The following is a 27,416-nucleotide window of genomic DNA, read 5'->3' on the forward strand; positions in this document are numbered from 1 at the left end:
GTTTGTACTTTTTCTTCTGAGGTGAGTTATAATAATTTGTTAAGTATACTTAAACTATGCATAAGCAGGGTTAGTTTTTCCCATTTCCATTCCACTTCGACTTTCTGTTTCGTCAAGTGGCTCAAAGTTATGCCTTCTCGCAATCCAAGCTCGAAAATGGTACAATCCAAATGCTATTGTAAGGCAAATCGGACATAATATAAGAGCTGTTGCTAAAGAATACAAAGCAGCATAACCTGGATTTGTGGCCCAGTCTAGAACATCGTAGACAGCTGAAGTATCTCCAGACCAATGCAATATTAAGGTAAAAAACATGTAAACCAGACCATAAGTCAACGGATAGATAAAATGTAATAAACGAACCGGCAGTGAGTTAACAAAGATATCAATGAGCATAACAACAAACACCAGCGCGTGTTCTTGGATGTTAAACGGATGAGAAAGAAATTCGGGTGGCAAACTACCAGATAAAAGACCCCAAAAAACAATGCATGTAGCAAGAGATACACTGAATGCAACAACAAACATAAGCCAAACTACACGATGAAACCAACGCAGCCCTAAAAGTATAAAACAGCAAGTTAGTTAATTAATACTTTATCTGGTCACAGCAAAATCTTGTTATTTGTTGGTTAGAGCATTACGTACCGTCGTTGTCACGCGTTGCTAATCCATATATTGATAACATTGCAGCTAACAGTAAGTACAGACTAACAGTTACTTCCATCCAGTTAGTAAGAAAAATAGCGTAATAAGGCTGATTTATACTTATGACGTCAGCCATAATCCAAGCAATCGAGTAGGCAAACATAAACAGTCGGTAAACCATGTATGCTATTCTGTTAGGTCCCCACTGTATAAAAGGTAAAAAGTAATATTAACTTATTAGAATGGTAGAATTTTAACAAATAATTTTTTACCTGAGATCTGTAAAAACGAGTGGGCTCGCAGTCGATAAATCCAAAATTTTTCCATTTAAACTCATATCCACAAGATGTTGCCATTATTATCCAAAATACCTTATTTACTTTATTCTTCAATTAAAATTGGACTAGTGAAAATATTTTTGCATGCGTGCCCTGTTTCTAAGTACCAGAAATTAATAAAATAGAAAGCAAACCAATTATAACTAGATTTATTTGATAAATAAAATATGGTTCGAAATTGTTTGATTTTTTTTATAAATATAATTTATTTAGTAGGTTTATTAATTAAATTATAAATTTAAATATGAACTTTTTTATATTTAAACCTAATTTTAACAAGCGAACACGCACTCATTGATATTGTAATATAAAAGTAAACTAAATTTAAAAGCAAAATACCGATCTTAATTTTTTAGTAATCAAACAAGTATTAAAATATAATAATAACAAAACAATTAAAACGAAAATTTTACACATTGTTTACTTATATTTAAACATTTTACTTAAATTTTCAACCAATATTTTTTACTTTAATGGACAGCGAAAAGGACGATTTTTGACGGCGACCAGAACGCTATTAAATTATTCAAGCGTTAAACTCAGACTGATTCGTTATTTTATAAAAAAACTAAAATAATGATTAAACGATATTTAGCTAGAGTTAAATCTTCATTTTAAATAGCAACATACAAAATAATAATACCAACAACATATTAAAATTTCAGCAAATTTAATCTTTAAATTTTAATAATAAAATATATTAATTAGTAATTAGTGACATTTAAATGTCGTTAATAGGAGGTTTGCGATTCGTTGGGATAATAACAAACATACTAAAAATTTAGAACTTTTAGTTTTAAAGAACAAAAGTTATCGTCTTTCAAAATTTGTCAAATAAGAATAAAAACAATAATAATAATAATAATAATAAATATAATGACAATAACAATATGTTTCGAAATCTAAGATTTCGAACCATAAAAATAAACTGACCCTGTAACTTAACTATAATTTGGTGTTCGCGGTTTAATATTTTATTTACCCGTGATAATTTGATTTTTTGCTCGATCTAACTTATAAATATTGTTAATACAACAACCTACTTTTTTCTTCAAGTTTTTAACTGTATAGTATTTAGCTATGTCCACTCCTGCTACTGTTAGTCAAGAGATACTTACCTTATGACGTAATGCTATTACGCCTTTAGGGCAAATGATTAATACCAGTAATTCCTACAAATGCTCCTGTCGTATAAAGCAACATTTCGTTTGTAAATGACAAATAACCAGACAACCTTTTTTTCTAAAAATTAAATTTTTTAAAATGGGCTTGCAGAAAATGTCTTTTTAGTGGCATGTCTGACGTATAACAGTAGCGGAAATAACTATTTCAAAACGTGCGTTACTAATTTTGTTATTATTTAGGTAGTATATATTGTTCGCCGGTCGTTGTGTTTACATAGTATGCGATTTTTTACTTAATAAAATTGGTTTCCTAATTTATATATTACTGTTCCACTTAATTATTTCTAATATCGATTTTATTACCACTATTACCTAAACTTTTTAGATGTGGCTACAAAACTTCTTTAGATTGATTTTCTATAGTCGTGGCATCCTATAGGCATATTTACTAATAAAGCAAATCCAACATTAATTCTACTACATTTATTAATTAAAATTACAAACCATTTATATAAATTATATCGATTTTAAACACAAAACAAAGGTAGCAAAAAACAACAATCAGTGAGGTTTTTTTAGTGATTTTGGACACAAAAATGGTTTTTACTACATTATTTTAATATTTATGTGATGCATGCAACATACAAATTATTTATCTTTAAAAATAATCTATTTTAAGAAAATACAAAAGTTAGGGTACGGTATATAAAAGCTATGATCATTTCAGAATTATAAATTTTTTAAGTTTTTTTTTAACCTTTAAAATTCAACATTGATTCAAGGATTAGAAACTAAAGTCAGAATTACTAAAGGTAAAAAATAAGGCATACTTTTAAAAGCTGAAAATTAATTATTCAATTTTATGTTCAAGCCGCTTATTTTCAATAATATCAAAAGTGGGAAGCCCAGTTGGTATCCGAAGAAAGTTTCGTTCTTCTGCCATTATTATTTCTCCTTCAGCTGCAGAATTTTAAGTATTTTAGTCAACTTAATTGTGAATTCAAAGTTTTGCAGCTTAATAGCAATAACCTATGTGTAAGTTTATTAGCAATAGCTTATGTAAAAGCTGTAATTATTAACCAAGGGAAGAGTATTGATAGTCAATTAATCATACAATTATTTTCGATTCTATTTTTGACATCCGCTTTCAAACAATTTTTACCTCTTGCTCGGGACATTAAGTTTCCATATGCAGCATCATATTGAAATGCCAACACAAAAGACACAGGTAGAAGTGGTATCAATGCAGCTGGTGATTTATTTTTGTATGCACTAAAGAATTTTCATAAAAAAATGCATTATAAAAAGCAAAAAAATGCCTGAAAATTCCTTTAACTTTTGTTATTTAATTTATAATGCATGCACTGTATTCCATAAAATTTACTTGGCGTCGAGAATAGTGAATAGAAAAGACAAATGCTTACGCTAATGGGCACAGAACAGCCAGAACTCCCACAAAGCCGCCATAATATTTAAAAATTTCCCTTGCTCGCCCGATTTGCATGCTCATTTGCCTTTCCCTCATTTCATTCTAAAAAATCACAAACAGTTTATTGTTGTTTCGAATTTAAATATTTATATGATGTATATATATTCTAAATAGTGGGTACATAATGAAATTCACAAATGGGGTTAGTAGTTGAAAAACTGACCTGCATGGCTATTTGTCGTTCTAATTGTACTTGCATAATCTCCTTTTGAAACTCCATTTGCTTTTTCATGTTTTCTTCCATTGTGGTTTTCATACCAGAAGAGATAGAACTAGTAACTGAGCCCATGATTGAAATTTATTAAAACACTGTAGGTAAAATATATATTTAATCTAGAAAAAAAAATACAACAATTTAATAAAAGCAAATAACAAAAAAACATTCTTTCTTTGCAAAAGTATCAGTGTTTAACAATGTTTACCACATTTATCAGTATAATATTATAAGTGTTGCACAAGTTTACCAATAATTATAAAAAATAGTTTGTTATTATTAAGTTGCATAGGCATCTTTTTCAGATTGAGGATAACATAACTAAAATTTTTGATATATTTTTTACTTTGGCAGGCTTTTTTTTAAAACAAACAATTTAAACTGCTACCTATATATAATTTATATAATACATTGTATTGGTAAAAATAATAACATGTTTTAAATTTCCAAATATCTGTAAACATTTCAGTTTTAATTTCTGTTACTACACGGCTCGTTGTTTACTTTTTTTTTATATCAACTATATGACACGGTTATTACTATGCAAAATTTGCTGTTAACTTATCCATACCACAGTTTATTAATTCAACTTTAGTTATTAACTCTTAGCAAATTTTAAACGAGAACAGCGAGCAAATTTCCAACGAAAAACGGAAATTTCGATGTCAAATTTCACGGTTACGAAGGTGACTTTTCCCTTTTTCTTTATTTCTCTCAATTTTTATGGTGTTCCACTTACATTAGCAAGTTACTTTATGAATTGTTTTTTTTAGTAAGTAGGGGGTTGGAACCCAAAATATATGTATAATCGTGATATATCATTGATTAAACACAAAAAAAGTCTTGGAATTTAATTTTTGGCCTAAATAAGAGTAACAAAACACATACAAACTACGACATTTTGTTTAAAAATTTATTTTTGTGATTAAAAAAATATCCCTGATTAAAGTATGGTGAGAAAATAGTAAAAATTATAATATTTTTACCTGTTTATAATATAAAATGACATTTATTTTAACCTGAACAAGTACATTACAAAAATACAAAAGCTTTAATTTAACAAGTTTTTGTAATTCAAGTAAAGGATTTATGTATATAAAATAAAACTAAAAAAGTACTAAATTATACAAATAATAATGCATTACAAATGCTATAAAAATTGAGGCAATTAAATTAATTAAAATAGGAATCCTTAAAATTTCTGCAACAAAAGTGTTTTACGTAACAGCATTAATTATCTTAAAGCTTTCATCCCAAAGTTTAAGGGCAATTTCTTTGTCTTGGGCATGCTCTGTTAAATCTTGTTGTTGCAGGCCAGTGAAGTAGTTTCCACTCTGTTTTTCTACCTTATCATCTAATGCACAATAAAGTGTTGTTTGACATCCATGATAAGAGGATCTAAAAAAGGTAACAACATTTGTTTAGTAAAAAATCAAAAATTTTGTTTTATGTTATGCTTTACCTTCCGAATAAAATTGCTGGAGTGAATAATATTCTCGTACCGATACTAAAACCATCTCCAAGCTCGGTCATGACCATACCTATAAAAAAATAAGCAGTTATCAAAATATTATGTATACAAAAATGTTTTTTATGTTTTATACCGGGATGGACTGCATAAGTTGTGATATTGTAGTCTTTTACACGACGCTGTAGCTCAGACGTGAAGTACAAGTTGGCTAATTTACTGTTTGCATAAGATTTCCAAATTGCAAAATATTCATCATCGTCAGGGTACAGGTTCTCAAAATCAATAACTCCGAGTCTAAAAAAAGTTCAGGATAATTTTATTTTTTCCTTTATTTTGATTAGTTGACAATTTTAAGTTATTACACAAATATTTTTCTTTTTATAAATCTACCTGTAGATTTCAGATGCAAGATTCACAATTCGCACAGGTCTTGTAGTTGACTGTTTTTTAATCTTTTCCAGTAAAAGGTTAGTAAGAAGAAAGGGTCCCAGATGGTTTATGGCAAAAACTCTATTTATACCAGCATTAGTTTTTCCAGGTGCTGTTAATATTCCTAAAATGCGAATTTTGGTAAAAAACTTCCGAATAAACCAAACTGTTATAAAAAACGTAAACTTCATAGATTGGAAATAATATTATATATATATATGGTGTAAGTAAGGGTGTACCTGCATTATTGATAAGAATATCGAGGTAGTCTTCGGTTTCTTCGAATTCCTTGGCAAATTTTCGAACGGAATTAAAATTTTCAAGATCAACCACCATCATTCTTACCTTAAAACAATATTAGAACAAAATAAATAAATCAATATTTAAAAAGCACAGCTTCAGGGGAAAAATTACTTACATTAGCATTACCAGACTCTTTAATAATTTCATCTTTAGCTAACATAGATTTTTTCCGATTTCTAGATGCAATTACAACTCTTGCTCCTTTTTTTGCGAGCTCGATAGCAGTTGCTTTTCCCAAGCCTGCATTTCCACCTAAATAAAAACGCTTTTTTTTAAATATGACACAATTATTAAACAACAGCTATAGATGTAAAATCACTTGAATATACTTATATCTTTATAAAATAATTTACCTGTGATGAGTACTGTTTTTCCATCCAATCTTTTGTTGGTTTCATAAACAGGACCTTGTTTTATGTAAAACCACCATACGTAACTTAAGGCACACACACCAACATAGATCGCAAGTTTTTTCAACGCCATTTTAAACCTCGCGCACCGCAATAACATTTGTACTATCACGGGTTAACCGATTGTAATAAGAATGACGATGCGTAAATGTAGACACACCCTAAAAACGCCTTTATGAACTATGTACCTGAAACATAGCTAGTTTCACAACGTTACGTCAGCTAACAGTTTTGGTGCAATCTTTAAAAAAGTACAATAAAATAGCAAAAAATCGAGTATAAACTTGATTGGGTTTAAATATAATAATTTAAACATATAGTTTTATTTAAATGACAAAAAAAAGAATTGGGTCCTGCTATATTGGCTGGGCTGCGACGCTCCACCCATTCACAGGCGCTATCCCGCTACTGATCAACGTGGGAACTTTTGGCTGCTCCCTTTAGGGCCTGGCCCGGTTCGTTCCTCCTTAGACAACCTGGACATTTCAGGCTCCCCCGAAGCGCCCATATTGACGCCGAGCTTAGCGCGGACACCCGATCAACATAGGCTAGATCGCCGCAGGGCTCCCAGTCTCAAGCCGTCCTCCAATTCCAGCCTCCAAGTAACTGGATTACAGACGCTCGCCACAACGCCCGGCGAGAGCTTATTTAAAAAACGCACTTATAAACGTTGGCGAAACTCCTCCCACTTTTATGTGACGTCAACAGAACAACATTCACATTAGTTTTTTTTTAAGTAGTAATTCAAATATAAAAACTTGTTTAACTATCCTAAAGGATCAAAACAATTTTGACATCTAAATATATGGTTTTAACGTCACATAATTTTAAAGAGGTAATATAAAAAAAATTCATTGTTTTGTTGTGTAGTGATTTAAATTCGAATGTAGTTGTTTAACATAATACAGTGGTCTTCTAATTTTTTTATAATATAAATGTTATGTGATATAGTATAATAATTGTATAATTTAACTGTAAATTCTTACATGAAACACTTTTTGGGACATTTTGTGCCATGGTTGGTTATTTATGGCTAGGTCAATAATATCTAAAATTGCTATTTTAAAACTTGCTAAATTGTAGCTGGTTGAACCTAGAAATAACATTTTTTAGTAATGTTATGTTAAGAAAATTTGCTTTTTTTAAAAAACATACGCAATACAGGTGTTGCCATCGGGTAACGTGTGGATAGGACTTTAAGGTGCACCAATGGCACAGTAATTAGCTCTTGAGTCCGACGTTTACCAATAACTTCATTTTTCCTAAAAAATTAACAAACTCTTGTTTGATATCCTGTTCGTGTTGTTGTATTTTTAGTACAAAAAGTTACAAGAGACCACAAACGTTAGTGTAGTTTTTTAAATTAGTCGTTTTAAAAAATACTTCTAAATTAGTCAATAATATCCTAAACTGTCAATTTTGGAGCTTGCTGATATACTGGCAAGTATATTTAACTTACAATATGAATTATATTTTTATATTAGTTATATATTAATATATGCACCACAAACGTCGGTGTTAATTTTAGATATAACCGTAAATTTTGATATTTACCGCCAGGTCAGTAATATCTTAAACTGGCAATTTTAGAGCTTGCTAGTTTTTAGCAGGTTGAGTTTTCTTTGTTTCTCCCATTTTCTATGTGACGTCAATTTACTACACTTATGTTAGTTTTTATACAATAATCGTTTAAATATAAGAATTTGTTTAACTTTTTTTTGGGATCAAAACAATTTTGTTATTTAAGTATATGGTTTTAACGTTACATAATTTTAAAGATATTATATAAAAAATATTTATTGTTTTAAATTCGTTTTTGTAGTGATTAAAATTCGAATGCAGTTGTTTAACATAAAACGGTAGCCTTTTAATTTCTTTTTTGTAATGTGAATGTTATGTGCTTTAATAATTGTATAATTTAACTATTTTTTCTTACATAAAATGCTTTTTAGAACATCTTAGGCACCACAAATGTCAAGAATTTTTTTAGTGAAACGCCGAATGATTGGTTTTGTACGGTTAGGTCAATATTATCTTAAACTGCTATTTTAAAAACTTGCTAGTTTGTAGTGGTTTAAATGTAGAAATAAAATTATTTTAGTAATGTTAATGAATTTGCGTTTTATAAAAACATTGTACGCTATACAGGTGCTGCCATCGCGTAACGTCCCGATAGGGGTTTAAGCCGCACCAATGGTACAATAATTTGCTCTTGATTCCAACGTTTACTAATTACTTACACTTATTCCTTACTTTACTTTCACGAAAAAATTAACAAAATAATGCTCGAAATCTCGTTTTTCTCTTTTAGTAAAAAATGTTATAAGAGACCACAAACGTCAGTGTAGTTTTTTAATCTAGTTGTTTTTAAAAATAGTTTGAAATCAATCTATAATATCCTAAACTGTCAATTTTGGAGCTTGCTGTTATATTGGCAAGTATAATAAACTTACAATATGCACTATTTTTTTATATTAGTTATACATTAATAAATGGACCACAAACGTCCGTGTTAATTTTAAATATAACCGTAAATGTTGATATTTACTGTCAGGTCAATAATATCTTAAACTGGCAATTTTGGGACTTGCTAAGTTTTTAGCGGGTTAAGTTTTATTTTACTTAAATTATGTATCTCCGCACCAATGGGACAATAATTTTCTTTTGATTCCGGCATTTACCATAGCTTACACTAATTTTTTACTTCACTTTTCCTAAAAAATTAACAAATTAATGCAATCCCGTTTTCGCTCTTTTAGTAAAAAATGTTACAAGAGACCACAAACGTCAGTGTAGTTTTTTAATCTAGTTGTTTTTAAAAATAGTTTGAAAACAATCTATAATATCCTAAACTGTCAATTTTGGAGCTTGCTGTTATATTGGCAAGTATATTTATCATAAAATATGTAATATTATGTTTATATTAGAAATGTATAAATTAATATTATATACGAACCACGAATGCCGGTGTTAATTTTAGATATAACCTAAATTTAATATTTACCGTCAGGTTGGTAATATCATAAACTGGCAATTATGGAGCTTGCTATTTTTGAGCAAGTTTGCTCTTTTTTTATTTAAATTATGTTCGCATTAGAAGTGTAGTTAAAATTCCTATATAAGTACAAATTATGGTTTACGGTTTACGGTAAGTTCAAGTCGAACCACGTTTACACTATTTACCCTTGAGTATAAAAGTCAAAAAATAGTTTACACACAAAAAAAAATAGCTTACACGCCACTACCACACATACTCATATACAAAAGCTGTAAAACGAATGGAAATCGTAAAAAAATTTTAAAAGAATTAAACGCTGTTGGTTGTTCGCGGGGTGGCGCTATAGCAACGTTAATAAAAATTAATAGCACACATCTTACCACAACCTCTACATCACAAAAAAAGTTGTTTTTATGTCTGAGTTGTGACCAAGTCACCTTTGCTTTTTTACTTTGACCTTGTCTAGTATTATTTTCGGCAGTTATTTTAATAATTTTGACGGTAGTATACAATGCAGTTGGGTTTTGACATTTCAGGTGTAAAACGTTTGCCCTTTACCCTATATATTTGTAAATTTTACCGTAGTTAAATCATGGTTTTACAAGCATGTTTGTTTTGGATGTCATTTAAATACACTTGGGCACAATATTGTTGTGATTACAATTGACAATGGGGCATTACTCGTTGAATGAAGTCTATACCTCGTCTAAGTGCTCAATTGTGATCTCAATAATCTTTTTTGCATTGATGTAAATCAGTCGCCATTTGTCTAATAGACTTTGTAAATCTAAGCTGTATATTCAAATGAAAAACTAGGTTTGTTTACCAAGATTCCATAATAAACAAGAAAATATAAGTAGTTGTTTTTATTTATAACAGTTAAATCTATACTTGCTTATATATTCTGACTTTTTTGCAAAAGCTATTGTTAATTTGACAAACGATTTAGTCAATTAATACTTAAAAAGTAATATGAAACATCTTATTGCGCAGGAAATAGTTTGTTGTCACGTGACATCCTATATCGAATTATTGTAAACGCCGAGCTGCTGTGCTTTAACGTTATCAGCAATACACTGCATTTCTGTATTGAATATTAGATTAGATAAAACCGATAACTTAAACGTAAGTGTTGTGAGCCTACGCATGGAGCTGCAATGCGCAAAAGTAACGCGAATTTGCCTTGAATGGTATTTTATATAAAAAAAGATTTTGTTTTACGTTATTCAATAATTTAATTTAAAGTGAATTTTAATAGCAGGTAAAAGTATTTTAATATTTCACTACAATTCTCTTATAGTAGCAACAAAACTAATGCTACTTTCGCAACATTGTGTTTAAAAAGTTCAATGTTTGAATCAATTTTTTATTTACAAACAGAAACGAAAATTGTAGATAAATATAAAAATCAGGACTTTATAAGCGAAATAGTGTTTTAATATGACTAGTCGGTCAGTTAGTCACAAAGAAATAACAAAGCAATGTAGTAATAACAGCTGAACACTTCTGCACAATGAAGTGCACTTCAGGGGTTAGCCTTACTTACCCGTATATATTTCACAGTTTCACCATAAGTTGTTTTAGACTGAGCTAAAGTCACCGTCTAGTATAGTAAGTCTATAGAATTTTAATCTCAAAATACGTTTTATGCTTTGATTTGAATATTTTAGATAATTCTAGCGCCTACAATTGTAATGGTTTTGTTTAAAATTAAAAATTAACTGTTCAGCGAAAGGCTATGTGCGGTTTTATAAAAGCCATTTAAATAGGTTTAAATAAAAATAATATTCAGCAGTGGTAATATAACTACTTGCATTATAATTGTTTAAATGTGAAGTATAGTTTATAGAAATGTCACTCATTTGCGTGTGGTTGTAGGTTGCCGTAGAAACATAAATTGTTTTAAGCGTATTACGTAAAATAGACGTAGTAATACGTTTCTTTAATTAAAATGTTTTTGATGTTTTAGGTTTCGGGTAAACATTTGAATACAATAAATAGGTTATAAAGTTAAATTTTTAAATTTAATTATGTTATGTATCGTTAGGTGTAAGATAGTGTTAGTAGATCATTAATAATAATTAAAATTTAACTTACTTCAGGCTAGGTTAAGAGTAACACGTATACTAAATAAAGTTCTAAAATATAAATCATTATTTTACAGATTACAATAAAAATAGTAACTCTTTTATAATTACGCTGTGGTGAAACTTACAATTTAATTATAGTTAAAAATTATAAGAATAAATTATTATTGGACTTGCACGTAGGTCAATAATTGGAATTCATCAAATTCGGGAAACAACTGCGCATTTTCCCTTGATACTTAACGTCATGCTGCCAAAACCAAAACGTATACGTCTTTTTAATTGACAGGTGGTCCTTGTGCTCAAATTAAGAAAATTTGATTGTCATTGCCCTTGTTTAAAAAGAGATGTTCTGTAAACTAAAAAAATTCAGTTTGAAAATTGCATTTAGGCTTTTTGTTGGTAAATTTTTTAAGTGGTATCGATTTGCAATTGACCGAAAGTAAATTTGAAGAATGCAAAGCGCGCTTTCTGCAAGTTTAAACAAAATAAAGTGCCTTGCTGGCAACAGCGTTAAAAACAATCAACTAAAGAAAGAAAACGAAGCATACGAAGAGTAAGTACAATATAATATTACTAACTTAATTTTTCATTGTATTTAATTATTATTATAGAATATATTTTTGTAATCATTATTAATAATTTATTCTATCATTTCAAATTAAATAACAGACTATAGTTAAGCTGCAGCATTGACATTGTTAAGCAATTTAGAATATTTAAGCTAGTTTATTACATTTTGCTGTTTCTTAAAATTTCCATATGCGGTTTGCAATCGACATGAGAATAAGATAGCTTATCAATTTTTGACATTTAAAAAGCATTATTGTAAATCAACTTAAGTTTTTAATAGAATTTGTAACTGTTCTTTTTTTAATTTTTTTTGATATTTAAAAAGTGTTTTGTTATTTGTTTTAATTTACTTATAGGCTAATATACTAAAAACGTATTATGTATATTAAATAACGCTAACCAAATCAAAGTTATGTTTTCACTAAAATTCATTACACTTCATAAACGCTGTATTTATTTAAAAAAATATAAATTTTTTGTTTTTTATTCTGGCCTCGTTTAAAATCCATTAACACCACAGAGTATTGTGATAAACATTTTAGCCGAGCCTAAACTAAATATATACATGGAAACTAGATACCTAGCTATCCGGTTGCCTTTACAATATACATAGCACAATAGCAGTAGGCGTACTCTATTACTAGTGGCTATTTTGATACATAAATTGTCGAGTGTGTTAACAAATGTAATACAAGTTTGTTTGAATAAGAAGAAGTCGGTTTAAGATACAATTTCATGTAAGTAAACTTTTTTATTTTAATTTTAGTTATATCGTGTTTGTTTTTATAATGTTTTACAAATTATTATTGTGTTTATTATATGACGTGTCGTTTATTTTTTGCTATTCATAGCAGTACTAAACAGTGTGGATAGATTAGTTTTACGGCTGCTTAATAACGGTGATTAAATACCGCTTTAGTCGACTAATTACTTGTTTTTAGGGGGTTTGTAGCGTTTGTGTAAACGATTAAACTGGTCATACACATATACCTGTATGTAGAAAAGCGTTTAAAAAACCAACTATTAAAGAAAAGTTATATTTATTAGGTGCTTGTTATTTTGAAAATTACTAAAACACCATAAGTTTACAAATGTAAAGAGTAAGGCTATGTTCATCTGTATGTTAATATATTTCGCGGTATTTAATAGAGAATATAAAAATACAACGAAGCTATATGTTATAATTTATGATAATGTATTTTTGTTGGATAGACTACAGTTCGTATGCATGTCTTTAAAGTACTCGTACTACGTTTTTAATTTTGTGACGCTTTCGATGCTGTAGAATGTGTAAAACTAGCCATTTTGTAAATATTTACTACAAGGTAAAACAATAAACGTAATTCTATAATGGCATGTGTAATTCTACACAAAAGCAACGATGTACATGTACTTACATCATGTTTTTAGACAAATTTTCTCTATATGGGTATGTTGAGGACAATTGCGCAATATACAGACGCTATCTGCGTATATATTTTAACGTTTTTAGCAATTTGACGTTTATGTTGTCGACTAACACAAAGTTATATCCATAAGTGCTTATGCGTGAGTGATGTTATAGATTTTAAGACAGCTTTCTGTAAGGTCCAATTGGTGCAAAAGTTTCAACTTTAAAAGGCAGACTGTTTTTAAAATAATATAAGTAAAGTTTCAGAACCTATTTAGCTTAGACCTTTAAAATAATAAAACCATATACAGGAATTTGTTGTTGCTTATTTTAAGAGTATACTAAGTTCCTTTTTGCTTGTTCAGTAGATAAGTTTATAAACGACAAAGAAATAACAGACTTCTTGAAAACTACGTTAAGGATTTCCTGAACGTGCCTTTACTCATATTAACCTCTCGCTTGCTGCATGCTTGCTTTGCGTGTTTTGATTTCTTTTAGTTGGTAGGGTAATGCCAAAAAGAAACCAGAAAGCGATTTGTACATCATTGTGAATTTAGCAAGCTGGCCTAAAACTTTGGTTTTAAAAATTTTCCTTCATTTAATAACCTAGTATGCAGCCTGGTATAGTAAGATGTAGAAAAAATAAGTATTTATGTTTAACAGTAGCTATTATTAAAACAAATATCACGGTATTTGTTTACACAGCTAAAGTCGAAACAACATGTTTTCAAGATATTGGCAAGTTACATAAAGCTAAAAAATCATTATCATAGTTACAAACACGCTTCTATGTCTTCGTCGTATTATTGGATTTTAGACAGCTAAAAAGATAGTATTTATATAAAAAAGGAACCCAGATGACATTCACTGTCGCAAATTGTACTACGTGGTTTGAAATCAATATTTTGCACATTTTAGCGTTCAATAAATCTTCCAATTGTTAAATATAGTTTAATAATTCCACCTGATTGTAAAATAACGGTCGCGTGCTGCAAAACCGCATGGGAAAACTAGTCATTATTCTGCTTGTATTAAAAATACACTGCAGTCGATAAACATTGATTTAATTCTACTTGGTTGCTGTATGATGTTGCGAACTAGAGCACAGTTTCCAGTGTTATTGTTTAATACAGAGACCTAGATAAGCTATTGTGCAAGGACAATGCTCGAGCAAAGTTTTCAATCAGTCATTACATGTGCCAGCAGGATACTGTTATAACCGTGCAATGATCTCATTTCAATTACCAATTAGTGAAAAAAGGATAATTTGATATGGTTTTATTTTAGTTTTCTTATCTTATGTTAAAGATTTTATAGTATGTAAAGGAACTGTTAGTTACATTATGTAGAAGTTACACAAGACAGGTCAATTACCAAGAGTATGGTTTAAGTAAAAACTTATTATTTTGCTAAACAAATTTAGTAAGATTTAAAGTAATTTTACCTTGAATCTAAATAGTATCAAAGGTTTACAGCAACATAATGCCCCATAATGTGTAACTAAATTTGTTTTGGCCAATACGTTTACACAAACATAATACAGATGTATCTTTGTGTATTCCCTAGGTAAGAATTAGCAATGATTTTAGCCCAATTTGCTTCTGTTTAGAACTGGGATAGACATACAAAAGATGCGGCTTATCAATTATGCATAAAGTTTATGGCAGATTATACTAATTCCCGTATGGTCTTTACTGTAAAGGGATTACAGCGTAGCAGGTAAACCAGAATTAGAATGGGGCATCATATAGTTATTTAAATAAATAATCGTTTTAAATTCGTGTTCTGACAGGAAACTTAAATAGTAAGCAAACAGTCACAATGTTTTAGACATTATAGATAAAGTGCTTACATTCTATACTGATTTAAATAGAATATTGTTATCAATGTGTAAGAAGATTATAGTATTATTTGTAATAGCCAAGTAAACAAGTGAATATATGCCTAAAATATAATCAATTTTTGCAAAGGTAAAATGATTAAAGTGCAGTACTATTTAGTCACATTGGAAATCTTACGTCATGTAGTTTGTTATATCACGATTTCCTACTATTTTAAATTCTGTCTTTCTTAAAATGCTATAGTCCAGCAAAGTTGTTCTATAAGCCAGTAAAAGAAGTTTGTTTAGTAGGCAATGTCTATATTTAAGCATAAAATACGAATATTATCACACTAACGACCTACGCTTTGTTTATTATGGTGAATGTATAGGAAATGAACCGCTTTAGCTTGATTGTGGGTATACAGAAAAACGAACGATAAAAAATAGTTAATATTTTGCAATAGACAAGGTAGAATAGCCTTTACATTAACAGCTTTATAAAGGACTATTTTGTTACTATAATAAATGTATATTACAATCATTTTTGAGTTTAGCTTTAAAGAAGTGATCAGAAATTGGCTTGCAAATACTTAAATTAAAAACAGGGCATTTATTTAACAATCATGATGTTGCTTTGACATTGTAAGAGATCATTTACAACGATTAGGTTTATTAAAAATTTAATGGCAGCTGTTTTGGTGCCAGCAGTCTATACCATAAGTGATTGAGTTTCTCAAAACTCCCCAAATCGATACAGGCCTACAAAGCGTAGAAATGCATTAAAATGCACAGCGCCTGTCTGCTACCAGTCGCAACACAGCAACCTATAAACAGGGCTGGGAAACAGGATGTCAAAGACTTTGGCTGGCATGTTATTTATTACCGATCGATAAAGACTAGTTGTCCAAAACATTTTAACTGTATTTTAGGGCAGTAGAAGTAAGAAATTATAATCTGTATTTAAAAAAGAGTTAAACAGCAAACTTTGACGCCACTGAATTAAACAATGGTTATGCTTTGTATTACAGTATTGTTAAACTTAATAACGTCACATGGATATACTAGTACAAAATAAGCTAAATGGAGATACAAAATAAGCTCAAACAAAAGAAGCTCAATATTAACGTCACATAAATATACTAGTACAAAATAAGCTTAATGGAGGTTAATGCAGAAACATGGTACTAAAGTTGTATATTTAACTATTTAAATTCATTTAGTTTGGATAATTAGAAATATTTAGTTTTAAAGTTTGAGTGTAATTATAAAGGCAATACAATCCATATGTGAAAATTATTGCCTTACCAAGGAGAATTTACAACTATGTTCAACCAATGTTTGAAGTTTTCGTTTTCAGAAATTAGATTTTTTGTAGCATGTTTTTTGGGAAATTGTTTGTTAAATTTGACCTTATAGTTTTGCAACCCTAGCTTCAAGGAAGTAATTCAAGTTCAATTAAGTTCCTTTTTACTTTTAAAAAGTTTTGGCAAACTAAGCCTAATTATCAAACTAACGAACGTTTTACTTTCTTCAGCTTTTTAATTACTTTTAAATCATTTTAAAAATTGTTTATGTTTAAAAAGGAAATGGCAAATGTCATGTTTGTTTAATAAAATTAACTATACAGTCACAACTTTAGTGTTATAATAAATATGGAGCCACCAAAAGGTCCCTCAAATGCGGTAACACCCGAAGGAGGGGATTTTCTAAAAGCTGTTTTGAACGAATTTCAAGCGCGAATCGAAGTCAAAAAAGAGGACACTAAATCACAAGACGAAAACAAAAACATTGCTGATAACAAAACTAAAATTAATGGCATTGCGGATTACAGCATTTATAGCAAGGGTGTGAGTGCCCCACCAAGGCCTCCGCCAAATCAATACTACACGTTGCCTACACCTAATGGAAGGGTAAAACGGGGATTTCAACCTAAGACTCCACCGCCTAAACCAAAACGGTTTAGTCAAAGCAAAAGTCCGTCGAACAAGAATGCGACAGAGAACACGGGGGTAGGCATAAGGTCGCAACGCAACAGTCTAGCGTTGGACGAAAATCGAATGAGTAACGAACTGAACGAAATCTTGCAGAGTGCATTTCCGCCTGACGATAGGAATAACAACAACGAATCACAAACTAAAGACGACACATTAACACGCGCACCAAGCAATGTGTCGAGCGTTTATAACGACAAATACCTGTTGGCTAACATGGCGTACATAGACGATGCGGCATCCACGGATGGCGACACCTTGCGGAGAAGTTTTGAAAACAGCTCGGTTGGTGCGGACGAAATGTCTTTGATGTCTGATGAGGATTTCGACTCGTTTGGATCGGAAGAACCAAACAGGAGTATCCCAGAAGATTCTGTTTCAGTTTCAAGTTATGATTTGTCAGTTTCTGGAAGTCGACCTGGTAGCCAATCCAAGGTGCGTGAAAAACTGAGGAAGCATATCTCTAAAAAGGCTGCAGTCCAACGTGAAAGAGTGGGGGCCTTTCTTGGCGTAGCGGCAAGTAACGCAAGTGGTCAACTTCGAAGAATGAAGCGAAAAAGTATGAAATTCAAGGAAGGCAAAGTGAAACTAGTTCCAATAACCAATAAGTAAGTTTAATTTTTTAAATCTATTTGTCAAATGTTTGCTGCTTATTTCTAGTAGCAATTTTAAATTTTTAGTTTTACAAGGTTTATATGACTATATGTCCCAGAACATTTTTCCCAGGCCTATGTTAAATTGCCCCACTCTTTATATGCCCAGTTCTCTGTTATTGCTTTCCTGTATAAAATTGATAATAAAACTCGGCGATGTTTTATGATTTCCTGAACAATATGTGACTTGATCTGTTAAAATGAGTCAACCAAGCCAACAACTCTTGCTGGGTTGTTTGTTTTTGAAATTTGGGTTTCAAAATAATCGTTTAAACTTATTGATTCTCGATTTCAAGTACACTTGACAGCGAGTTAAAATAATCATATATAAATTAATTGATTATAAATGAGCTTATTAATTTGGTGTTCGTTGTTTTTTGTTTGGATTGATGTGGTTTATTTGCTGCTTTTCTTTGTCTTTTTTGTGTAATCAGCAATTTAAAAGCAGATAGTTTTGTTATGCATATTTTTCAAAATTCTGAACGTTTCATTATCTTTAACTTGAAGTTAACAATGGTTGTGTCAGGAAATATTTAAATTTGATGGTAATTAAATGTTTTAAAAATCTCAAAGATGTTCAAAAAAGAAATGAAATTCAAACTGTTTCGCTTTGGAAAAAAAGTTCATAAATATGGGTACGTTATAATATTTTTATCTAAAATTATTGCACGGCTTCTTATAATCTTTTAAATATCCAGATAGTCGAAAGTCCATAGTAATTAGATTTTCTTAGTATTATCCCAGATATTATACAACAATAGTGAAGATATTATAAAATATTGGTAAGTCTCTTTATAAAGTAGTATGATTATAAATAAGCCTAATTATTTAAGTATGATTTATAGCGGTATATATTAATTCGTTATTTAAAACAAGCAGGTTTTAATTATGTTTCCATGAATTTATAAATATCTAAATTATATTTTTTAACATATTTTGAATTTGCGCCAGCTACCATTTAACGAGTTTTATGGCAATTTTATAAAAATCTATACGTGACTTTTTATTATAACAAAAAACAAAATTGTTTATTTTGGCATATCTGTTATAAACACATACCAAAACACCGCAAAACTCTAATTAATGTTGTTTTTTAATTCAATGTTAAAGTAGGTAAATGTAAAACACAAATACTCCAAATATTGCCTGTTTACAATGTGTATCCAATTACCAAGTTATTTATATTGACGTCATGTTGTGTAAAATACCAAAATCTGCCCACGAATAAACAAAACTAAACTCTTAGTAATATCGAAAAAAAAAAGTTTCATATGTATTGGTCTTTTGTGGATACTTTGTTTGTAGAAAATATTTAATTAAAAGCCTGGAATGTAAAACAAGCTCAAGAGGTTTACCAAATAACAGTTCGATCTATTTTCATCGTGTTTTTGTCGTGTATGTTGGTTGTAGTTGCAAATCCCAATAGAGAACTTGTTATTAAAACTTGTCGAAATGTGTAGGCAGTTTTAGCAAACGTTTAACAGTTCTTTATCAGAAAATTTTGATCAATTACAAAGAAAGCCATAATAAAATTTATGTAAATAGCATATTTTTCTCCTGGTTTTTTGCTTTTTAACTGTAGATATTAAAAATTCATCTAAATATTTCATTACCACTAAAGCCAGTCGCCAAGATAAGTTGTTGTACTCGTATAAAGTAACTTCGCTTTCAATCGATATAGCATTATAGCACAAAAAACCTAGTGCACGCTTTGTATTCTAAAAACTTTACTTAAAAAGTGACGGTTAACAGTTAGCCAGCTTTAATTAAAAGTTAGTGATTCTTATTGTAAAAATCAGCATTTTGAATACCTTGTTATTGTTGTGTTAGCGTAGGTTGTTGATTTAATGGCTAAGAGGCTAATACACATAATATCTTGAAATAACTTCAATTCAGGAAGTTGTATTGTCATAAACGACCTTAATATACTTCATAATAGAACTATGTATATAGATGACGCGGTGTCGTGGTTTTTGGTTTGTTTTGGTGACACCGGTGCTGAAGTTAATAAAAATAAAGATCTGTTATACAAGGAATAAAAACTGTTAGTAGGGTTGTATTACATTTTTATATAAGACATTTATTCACGTTTTCAACCAATTTTCATATGCATTTTGTTAGTAAAGTAACATAGCCTAAAAAACTAGCAAAGCAATTTAGTTATATTGAGCAAGTTTAAGCTAGTGGGCATATATATATACCTTTGGGAGAATGTTTTCGTTATGCCACTAATTAGTGTTTCGTTTTAAAAATTGTGCACCGATTAGTCGGAAAGTCGTGTTTTTTTAACTTGAACGTTAAGGCAAAGTTTTTCCCGTTAAGCTTATACCACAATGTTTATCGTACTAAAAAACGTTTCACTAGACCGTATACAACTCTTTGAGCGAATAAGCTTTACAAATAAAGCGTTTAGTTAACAATATGCACCACGTTGTTGTTAAAGAGTTAAAAGTCAGTAATTGGACGTAGATCCCAATTTAATTCCTTTGAGAAAACGGGAACGTTGTAATCTGGATTAGAATTCACTTCTTCGCTTAGGTTTTAGCTTTTAGCATTTAGGCAATTTAGGCAAACCTTGACCATGGATTAAAACACTCCCAGTAAGTAATAAAGTTATGGATCAGTGGTATGAAAATAAACTTGAAATCGAAGTGATATTTTATTTTTTTTAAATAAGGTTCGATTTACGATTTTTAACTTTAATTTCAAAACGAAAAATTAGCATAATTTTTGAACTTGGTTTTAGTTTAGAAATTTTAGGCAAAGGTTTATTGAACTAGGCCAAGGTTTTATAAACCCCAAAAGAATTATGCTGAACAATTCAAGAAATAGCAACAATTTAAATTGGTTTTTACTTATAATGATTGGTTCTACACGGTATCATAAAGTACGTGCTAATTCGAGCATATCAAACGCAATAGCTAAAGATACATACTAAGTACATCACACGCTGTTTTAAATGTGACTCAGGTGCAATGGTGACGTCACAAAGCTGTAATTGATGCGTCACAATAATACACACAGGTAGTAAACATCCAGGTAAATCCTAAGCAAGTTGCACCACAAGAAAAGAACAGAATTGCGCGTTTGTAAGACTTAGTTAGTTAAGGTAGCCGATGTTGTAATATGTATTAGTTTTAAATAAAAAAGATGAATTCAATAAGTCTTTTTGTATATATTTTTATCCTCAATGTGGGTAAACATAGAGTAACATCAGTTACCCCGGTCCAGTCTCGAGTTGCCTTTCGCAGATTTGAATATAATGGATAATAATTGCCTTTATAATCTTATTTTGTGTAGTAAGCAACTCTGTAAAAAGAAATTCATTTTTGTAAAAACAAAATATAGCTTGAAACCTGAATAGATGACTAAAAACAATTCCCGGTATATAGCTCCAAAAAAAACTTTTTGCAAATTTTTTATCTAATATGATTAATCGTTTAGCTAATTTTATAAAATGTATGTTGTGTTGCCTTTTAAGCCAAATGCTAATATGGACAAAACAGTATAGCCCGTCATTTAGGCAATTTATAAATTGGTAATATATACGTGGGACTACTAAGGTTTAGATGGGTTTTGCATACATGTCATGAGTCATCTTATTTTTAATCGTTTAATAAATTTAAGATCGGTCAGCTTATGATTTATGATGTGATATGATGATTAGGATAACTATATTGGATATTCTGCCCGTTGTAAATAGGGATTATTCTTGACGTCTGCGGATATTACGCGAAAACCGCTGTTTCAATGTAGTTGGTCATAGATTTGATTACTGATTTCTAAGTAAAGGGGACATGAAGTTTGGATTAATTTTAAAATAATTATAAATAGCAAAATTAAAAATTGATTAGTTGGTATATACTTAGATTAAAATTTAAAAATACTAAAGTTCGTTTTCCGTATGTAATAATACCTATTTTAAAAGACCTATGAAAATTGGAACACATTTAAGCGCTTGTTTATTGAAACCAGAGTGTTGAAATGTAAATAACCCGACTTCAAAGAATGGGTTAGCATCAAAGAGTGCTGTTAACGAGGCTTGTTAATTATCTAACTTTAATTTTAAATGCAATACAATCATATCACAGTCTCAGTAAGAACAAATATAAACCATTAATTTTTTTAAATTAACATGTAGACCCTTTTAATATTTCTCATTTTTAGTCTAGGTAAACGTACTATTAGAAAGGTCATACAAAGTTTAATGGCTTTTTGTGACGTGCAGTATTAGCTTGTATCATTTATTGAGATCAGCTTAGTTTAAATCGTAATAAAAATCAATACACTTGACGTCATAATTATTGTATAAGTTGTAATGAAAAAACGCATTTCCAAACTTTGTTCTTCATTTAAAAGGATTATTAGAGCTTAAAAGATAGGAAATACGCTTTGGGTTTTACCTTCTATGTTTCATAATCAATAAAAATGTCGAGTGGGACAACCGGCATTAGGCTAAACGGTACAGGCCGCTCGTTTAAAGCCAGCACAAGTCAGATGAGGCAATCAGTACGCGACAAATTTGGCAAATACTCTAAAAAAATAAAGACTTCTTCATCCCCTTACAAGGGATCACAATCTATGGAATCAAGCGAATTTAACTTTGACAAGGAACAAGTTTCAGATATACAACATCAGACTGCAGACGATTTTATGATATCGTCGCCTACTTTAATTCAAAGAATGTCACCATTAACCTCACCCAGACCCAAGTCGATGTATGTTGGAAAGCGGTCAGGCAGTGTCGATTTGCTTGGAGTTCGGTGAGAATGTAGAAACAGGATTTTGTGGTTTAGATATCACAACAAACGCAAAATTGCTTCTTTTAAATATAAATAGCACGTTTTTATTCCTCGCGTACATTTTTACATTGTATTTTTCACATTTAATCTTATTTTTTAATATTTTTACTTTTAAGCCTTATTTTGTAGCTTTATTGTTCTTAGGTATTGCGGCTAACATGTAAATCACCAGAGAAACTAAACCGAATTTTTTTATTTTTAGAATAACGAAACAAAATGGTGACGTCATCAACGGAAGTCAGACATTAGCAGCTCGCAAAACGTCACGTGACAACTCGTTCAACAGCGACGACACAACGTCTTCAGTCAATACTTTGCCAACACTCAGGGAATCGACCTCGTCCGAAATGAACGGCGGTCGTCAGATAGCGCTAAAGAGCGGGTGGCTGAGAAAGCAGGGAGGCATGATAAAGACTTGGAATGATAGATGGTTCGTTTTAAAAGGCGACCAGCTTTATTATTACAAGGATAGGGATGGAAAATATTTGGTAATTAACTGTTTTATATATTTAATTTATGGGAACACCACTTAACCCAAACTGAACAAATTTGCACTGCTTTAAACAATATCATTTATTCATGTTTATGCATAATTCATGCTTTTTAATCAAAAAATGAAAACAGATTGTTCTTTTTTTTCAATTTGTTTTATTTTAATTAATTTTAGGGTTCAATTTTACTGCCTGGCAATCGAGTTGTGATGCACCCAGTAAGAAACAGTGACAACAATAAATACGTTTTCGAAATCTTTCCAGGTAAGTATGCATGCTTTTTTAGATTTTATAGAAGAACAAAAACGACGTTCAGCTGTTACCTTGTTTTCTCCCTACGATGGGTTATAGTCTAAATTGGTCTTTTGCTTGTAATTCCGACTATTTGCTTAATACCTGTTTGTTAGTTCTCAAGTAGGGAATATTCGTTGTAGCTTTTACTATTTGTTTAATGTATTGTACAGTAATAGCCAGGTATTATAGGCTATATTTGTTATCTTACAATTAGTACTGTAAAAGTTAGAATATATCTTATAGCTTATACATAGGCAAGTTGATTTTAGCTATAACTTTTAAACCACCCACTTTCCTGTCCGCTTAAACAACCTGGCAAGTATTGCTCAGCTACTTGTAAAGTTTTTACAGGTGGTATTGTATAGTGAAGTGCTGTTAAAAATTCGTAAGGATATATTCATGGAAATAGGAAATGTTTATACAGTTTAGATAGACATAGTTGCGGTAGGGTTGTTTTATGTTTAGTATTTAAGGTTGTTATTATAAAAGTTGTTACTGGAAAATTTTTCAAAAAGTTATTTTAAAAAATTAAAAAAATAAATTATATTTATGTGTTTAAAATTAAAAATCCATTTTAACCTTTTATAAACTAATAAAAAGTTTAAAAAAAATTAATAAAAACGCTAATGCTTTGTTTAAAATCGTGAATCCAAGTATTCCTTTCTTGTAGAGCTTGTTTATTTTATGAGGTTTTATTAACTACCATTCGCTCCACGATTTCCAAAGTTAAGCCCGTCACGTGACTAACAGGGTTTATAGTCTTAATGGTGAATAGAATAAACGTGTTCACTATTATGGAGGTAGTTTTTGCGCAACGTTATAACTATTATGAGTCACGATAGTATATAAAATGAGCTGGAGCGTTGAAGACCATAAACTTAAAAATCGTGTGAGTTATTAAAAAGTTATAAATCACGTTCTATTTTTTTTTAATATTTTGTCTGTGCTTGTGTAAATAAATAATTCTTTTCAAGTCCGATTAAAATTGGTCGACTATGATAAGTTTTTTTCTAATTGTAATATGTCATAGAAATTGGACTCTTTTACAGGAAAACCTTACTTAAAAATCATGTCGAGTTTTTATAAGATCTGACAGGCAATGTCAAAACAAAATTCTATTGTTAGTCAAAATATAAAGTTTCGTTTCGAAATAACATCAAAGCATTAGACTATCATTCTCCCTAAATATACATTTCATGGTTAAATCTATTACAGGCATAATCAAAACTAATTGTGATCAATTTGCTTGGTTTACGGTTTTAAATTCATGATGATTTGGGAAAAAATTATTCATTCTCTTGTTTTATGTCGAAATATATATGATTGATATATAAGACTGTTTATTTTCACGTATTTAAAATCAGCTTATTGGGTATGGGCTGACGGTTTTTTCTAATAAACACCTGGCGTCGAAAGTCTAATCTTTTTAATTCAAATTTTGTCAAATTAGGGCCAGAAGTCATGTTTGATTTAAGATCAAGTTCAACTTTCAAAATATTTTTATGAAATTTAATCCAATCGTGTTTATCGCTACCTCGTGACGTCACAAAAACTGGCGATATATTTAAAATAATAAAAAAACTCAAAATATAAATAGTGCAATCTAAAAATAAATAAGTATTAGGAAAAAAATATGACAAAGCACATTGTGGTATAGATAATATAACACATACCGTTAGGCAAAGGCCTAATGAATACTAGGTAAAAAAAGTTGTTAGGTTTAGAAGAAAATTAATAAAAAAACTAAACATATTCTGTAAAACAATTCATTTAAAGTATTTAAAAGAATAAGCAGTAAATATAGACTAAGATTTAATAAAATAAAAAGTTTAGATTACTAAGAGAACTAAATCAAATGTTATCAGCATTATTTATATGATTTCTATGCGAAAAAATAATTTCCATTAAACCGGCTCACTAAATTATATCTTTGCTTTTACAAAACCAATGTATCGTGACTAAAATTTAAAGGAAATATAAAAAACAAACAAAGAAAATTGGAAACCAAATCGTATCTTCAATTTCCTGACTCGCAGACTAAAATACTTGATAGACAGTCGCCTTTACCCTTGCTATAGCGATTCAGAAGATCTATTACAGCGAATTACTCATACACAAAATGAAAATAATAAATGTTCCTGACTGAAGGTTATTAGATTTCTTCTTTACGAGGCAATTTGCAAACCCAATCTAGGTCAACAGTCCAAAAAGGTTTTTTTTAATAGCTTCATTTTTGGGCATGATTGACGATGTGTTAGCCTACGTTATAGACAGTAAACCCTCGTTTATTTTTTTTTCGAATAATTTATGAGCGGCACCATTTTGAATTTCCGCCTTCTTGTAAGGATAGTAGGAAAGATAACATGCAGGGTACGCTATAATAAAAAAGTGTTTCAAATTTAAATTAGGTTTTACTTGCAACTACTTACTATTAAAATTTATGTTTGTATATATTTTTGCGCTTTGTATATTTTTGCACGGCTTTTGTATATGCGATCCGACAAATCTGATTGTTATGCAAACTTTTACTTCATTTGTTCGCTGGACATTTTACTACGGATTATTATGTTGTTGTGACGTCATAAACAGATTAAGATAAAGCGATTAGAGAATAGCAACATTGTAGCAATTTGACATATTTGCCGAAGCATAATTTTTCTACTTTATAGTAGAAACGATGATTAATTAGTTTTTTTTTTAAATTACGAATTGATGACGTTTTTCTTTTCCAATTTCCGTTGCCATGACGTCAAAAAATAATGTCGTTTATTGTAATATGGAATAATTGCAAAAATCGGTGACGTTTTTCTTTAAATTACGTCACTGGGAAAGTTGATTAATTGAAAAAATGCGTTTTGCTTTGAATTTTCCACTAAAGACCAATCCACATTTCAATGAAAATGCATGGAAAATTTTCTTCTATTAAAATGATTAATATAATAAAGATAATTTGTCTATTTTTACTGACTTAGTGGTTATAGTCTACTGTCCTACTGAATTCTTGTACTTGTCAGTGTCGTGATTTGATTTAATCTTAATAACCTAGTTGAATTATGTCAAATTTGTCGGCAAATATATTTAAGTCTCATTTAGTTTGTTGCGCAATAAGGTTTAACGCATTTGTACACAAATAGAGAATAAAAATTTACGCCTTTTTTATTTTTATTGGGCCTACACCTGTTTTGAATTAAGTATCGTTTTTCGGTCATAAATCATTTTTTTCGTGCGAGAAATTAGGTTAGGCAATGACATTGATAGAACATTTAATTAATATTTAGGTCATGCTGAAGATTTATAAGGTGTGTTATATTTTACAGGGCTTTATTATTTTTTCCTCTTTTTGTTAGTTATTTACATTAAGTTGGGTTTTCTTTTAAAAAAGTTTTTAACTAATATTTATTACTTTAAAATGTCTATTTCCTAATTAACCGGCCAACAGTAGCCAAACAACAATAAAATGGCCACTGATTTAAAATCTCCGGAAATGGACGCCTTAAAATCTATTGTCAACCTAATAACCTATCCCATTAGATCAGTGTTAACTAATTGTAACCTGACTCGACAAATACCAAGTGTCAACAAAAGGCTAGACATGGGCTACAACGTACACCTAACGCCAAAACGTTATCAATCACTAGTGTTACATCTTAACACTGGTTTAAGTACGTGCGGTCGTAAAAGTACAAGCTGGTCTGACCGCTATTATATGTATGCGTTGTAGAAGTATAAAGCCAGTTGGCCTATAGAACGTGTACAGCCGATAGATATTGCTCTTAGTATTGAGGTTATAGATACCAGTAATGGAGTTAGTAAAGTTGATTTATGTGGCATTAAATAACGTCTAGACAGACTTAAATGTATGAATTTAAACAATTTCGAATTTAATTTT

The 27,416-nt window shown here is 30.1% G+C and overlaps 4 protein-coding genes across 5 annotated transcripts in view; 1 reads left to right on the forward strand and 3 right to left on the reverse strand.

The window, feature by feature from the left end:
* Nucleotides 1-54: 54 nt before the first annotated feature.
* Nucleotides 55-1,035, reverse strand: LOC145763391 (protein rolling stone-like). Its single transcript, XM_082574833.1, has 3 exons — nucleotides 921-1,035; nucleotides 649-853; nucleotides 55-560 (listed from the first exon to the last, which is right to left on the reverse strand). Exons 1-3 carry the CDS (start codon nucleotides 1,002-1,004, stop codon nucleotides 55-57), a joined length of 795 nt encoding a protein of 264 aa, XP_082430959.1. The 5' UTR covers nucleotides 1,005-1,035.
* Nucleotides 1,036-2,663: 1,628 nt separating this feature from the next.
* Nucleotides 2,664-4,010, reverse strand: LOC145763393 (plasminogen receptor (KT)-like). The gene is made up of 4 exons (XM_082574831.1): nucleotides 3,763-4,010; nucleotides 3,535-3,641; nucleotides 3,273-3,382; nucleotides 2,664-3,070 (listed from the first exon to the last, which is right to left on the reverse strand). Exons 1-4 carry the CDS (start codon nucleotides 3,886-3,888, stop codon nucleotides 2,961-2,963), a joined length of 453 nt encoding a protein of 150 aa, XP_082430957.1. The 5' UTR covers nucleotides 3,889-4,010; the 3' UTR covers nucleotides 2,664-2,960.
* Nucleotides 4,011-4,756: 746 nt separating this feature from the next.
* LOC145752812 (retinol dehydrogenase 11-like) lies at nucleotides 4,757-6,522 on the reverse strand. 2 transcript variants are annotated; one of them, XM_082569167.1, is made up of 7 exons: nucleotides 6,370-6,522; nucleotides 6,132-6,268; nucleotides 5,953-6,058; nucleotides 5,675-5,837; nucleotides 5,418-5,578; nucleotides 5,276-5,354; nucleotides 4,757-5,211 (listed from the first exon to the last, which is right to left on the reverse strand). In XM_082569167.1, exons 1-7 carry the CDS (start codon nucleotides 6,497-6,499, stop codon nucleotides 5,031-5,033), a joined length of 957 nt encoding a protein of 318 aa, XP_082425293.1. In that variant the 5' UTR covers nucleotides 6,500-6,522; the 3' UTR covers nucleotides 4,757-5,030. The 2 variants fall into 2 exon arrangements, with proteins under 2 accessions (XP_082425293.1, XP_082425285.1); XM_082569159.1 differs by having other exon boundaries at nucleotides 5,276-5,578.
* Nucleotides 6,523-16,860: 10,338 nt separating this feature from the next.
* The window catches only part of LOC145761874 (uncharacterized), a 30,672-nt gene continuing 20,116 nt past the window's right edge, over nucleotides 16,861-27,416 (forward strand). Inside the window, exons 1-3 of the mRNA XM_082574612.1 lie at nucleotides 16,861-17,895; nucleotides 22,945-23,230; nucleotides 23,410-23,497. Of these exons, the coding sequence (XP_082430738.1) occupies nucleotides 16,949-17,895; nucleotides 22,945-23,230; nucleotides 23,410-23,497 (1,321 nt within the window). The 5' untranslated portion in view covers nucleotides 16,861-16,948. The remainder of the gene's footprint in view (nucleotides 17,896-22,944; nucleotides 23,231-23,409; nucleotides 23,498-27,416) is intronic.

The sequence above is a fragment of the Corella eumyota genome, chromosome 1, assembly GCF_963082875.1.
Source record: "Corella eumyota chromosome 1, kaCorEumy4.1, whole genome shotgun sequence".
Classification (NCBI taxonomy): Eukaryota; Metazoa; Chordata; class Ascidiacea; order Phlebobranchia; family Corellidae; genus Corella; species Corella eumyota.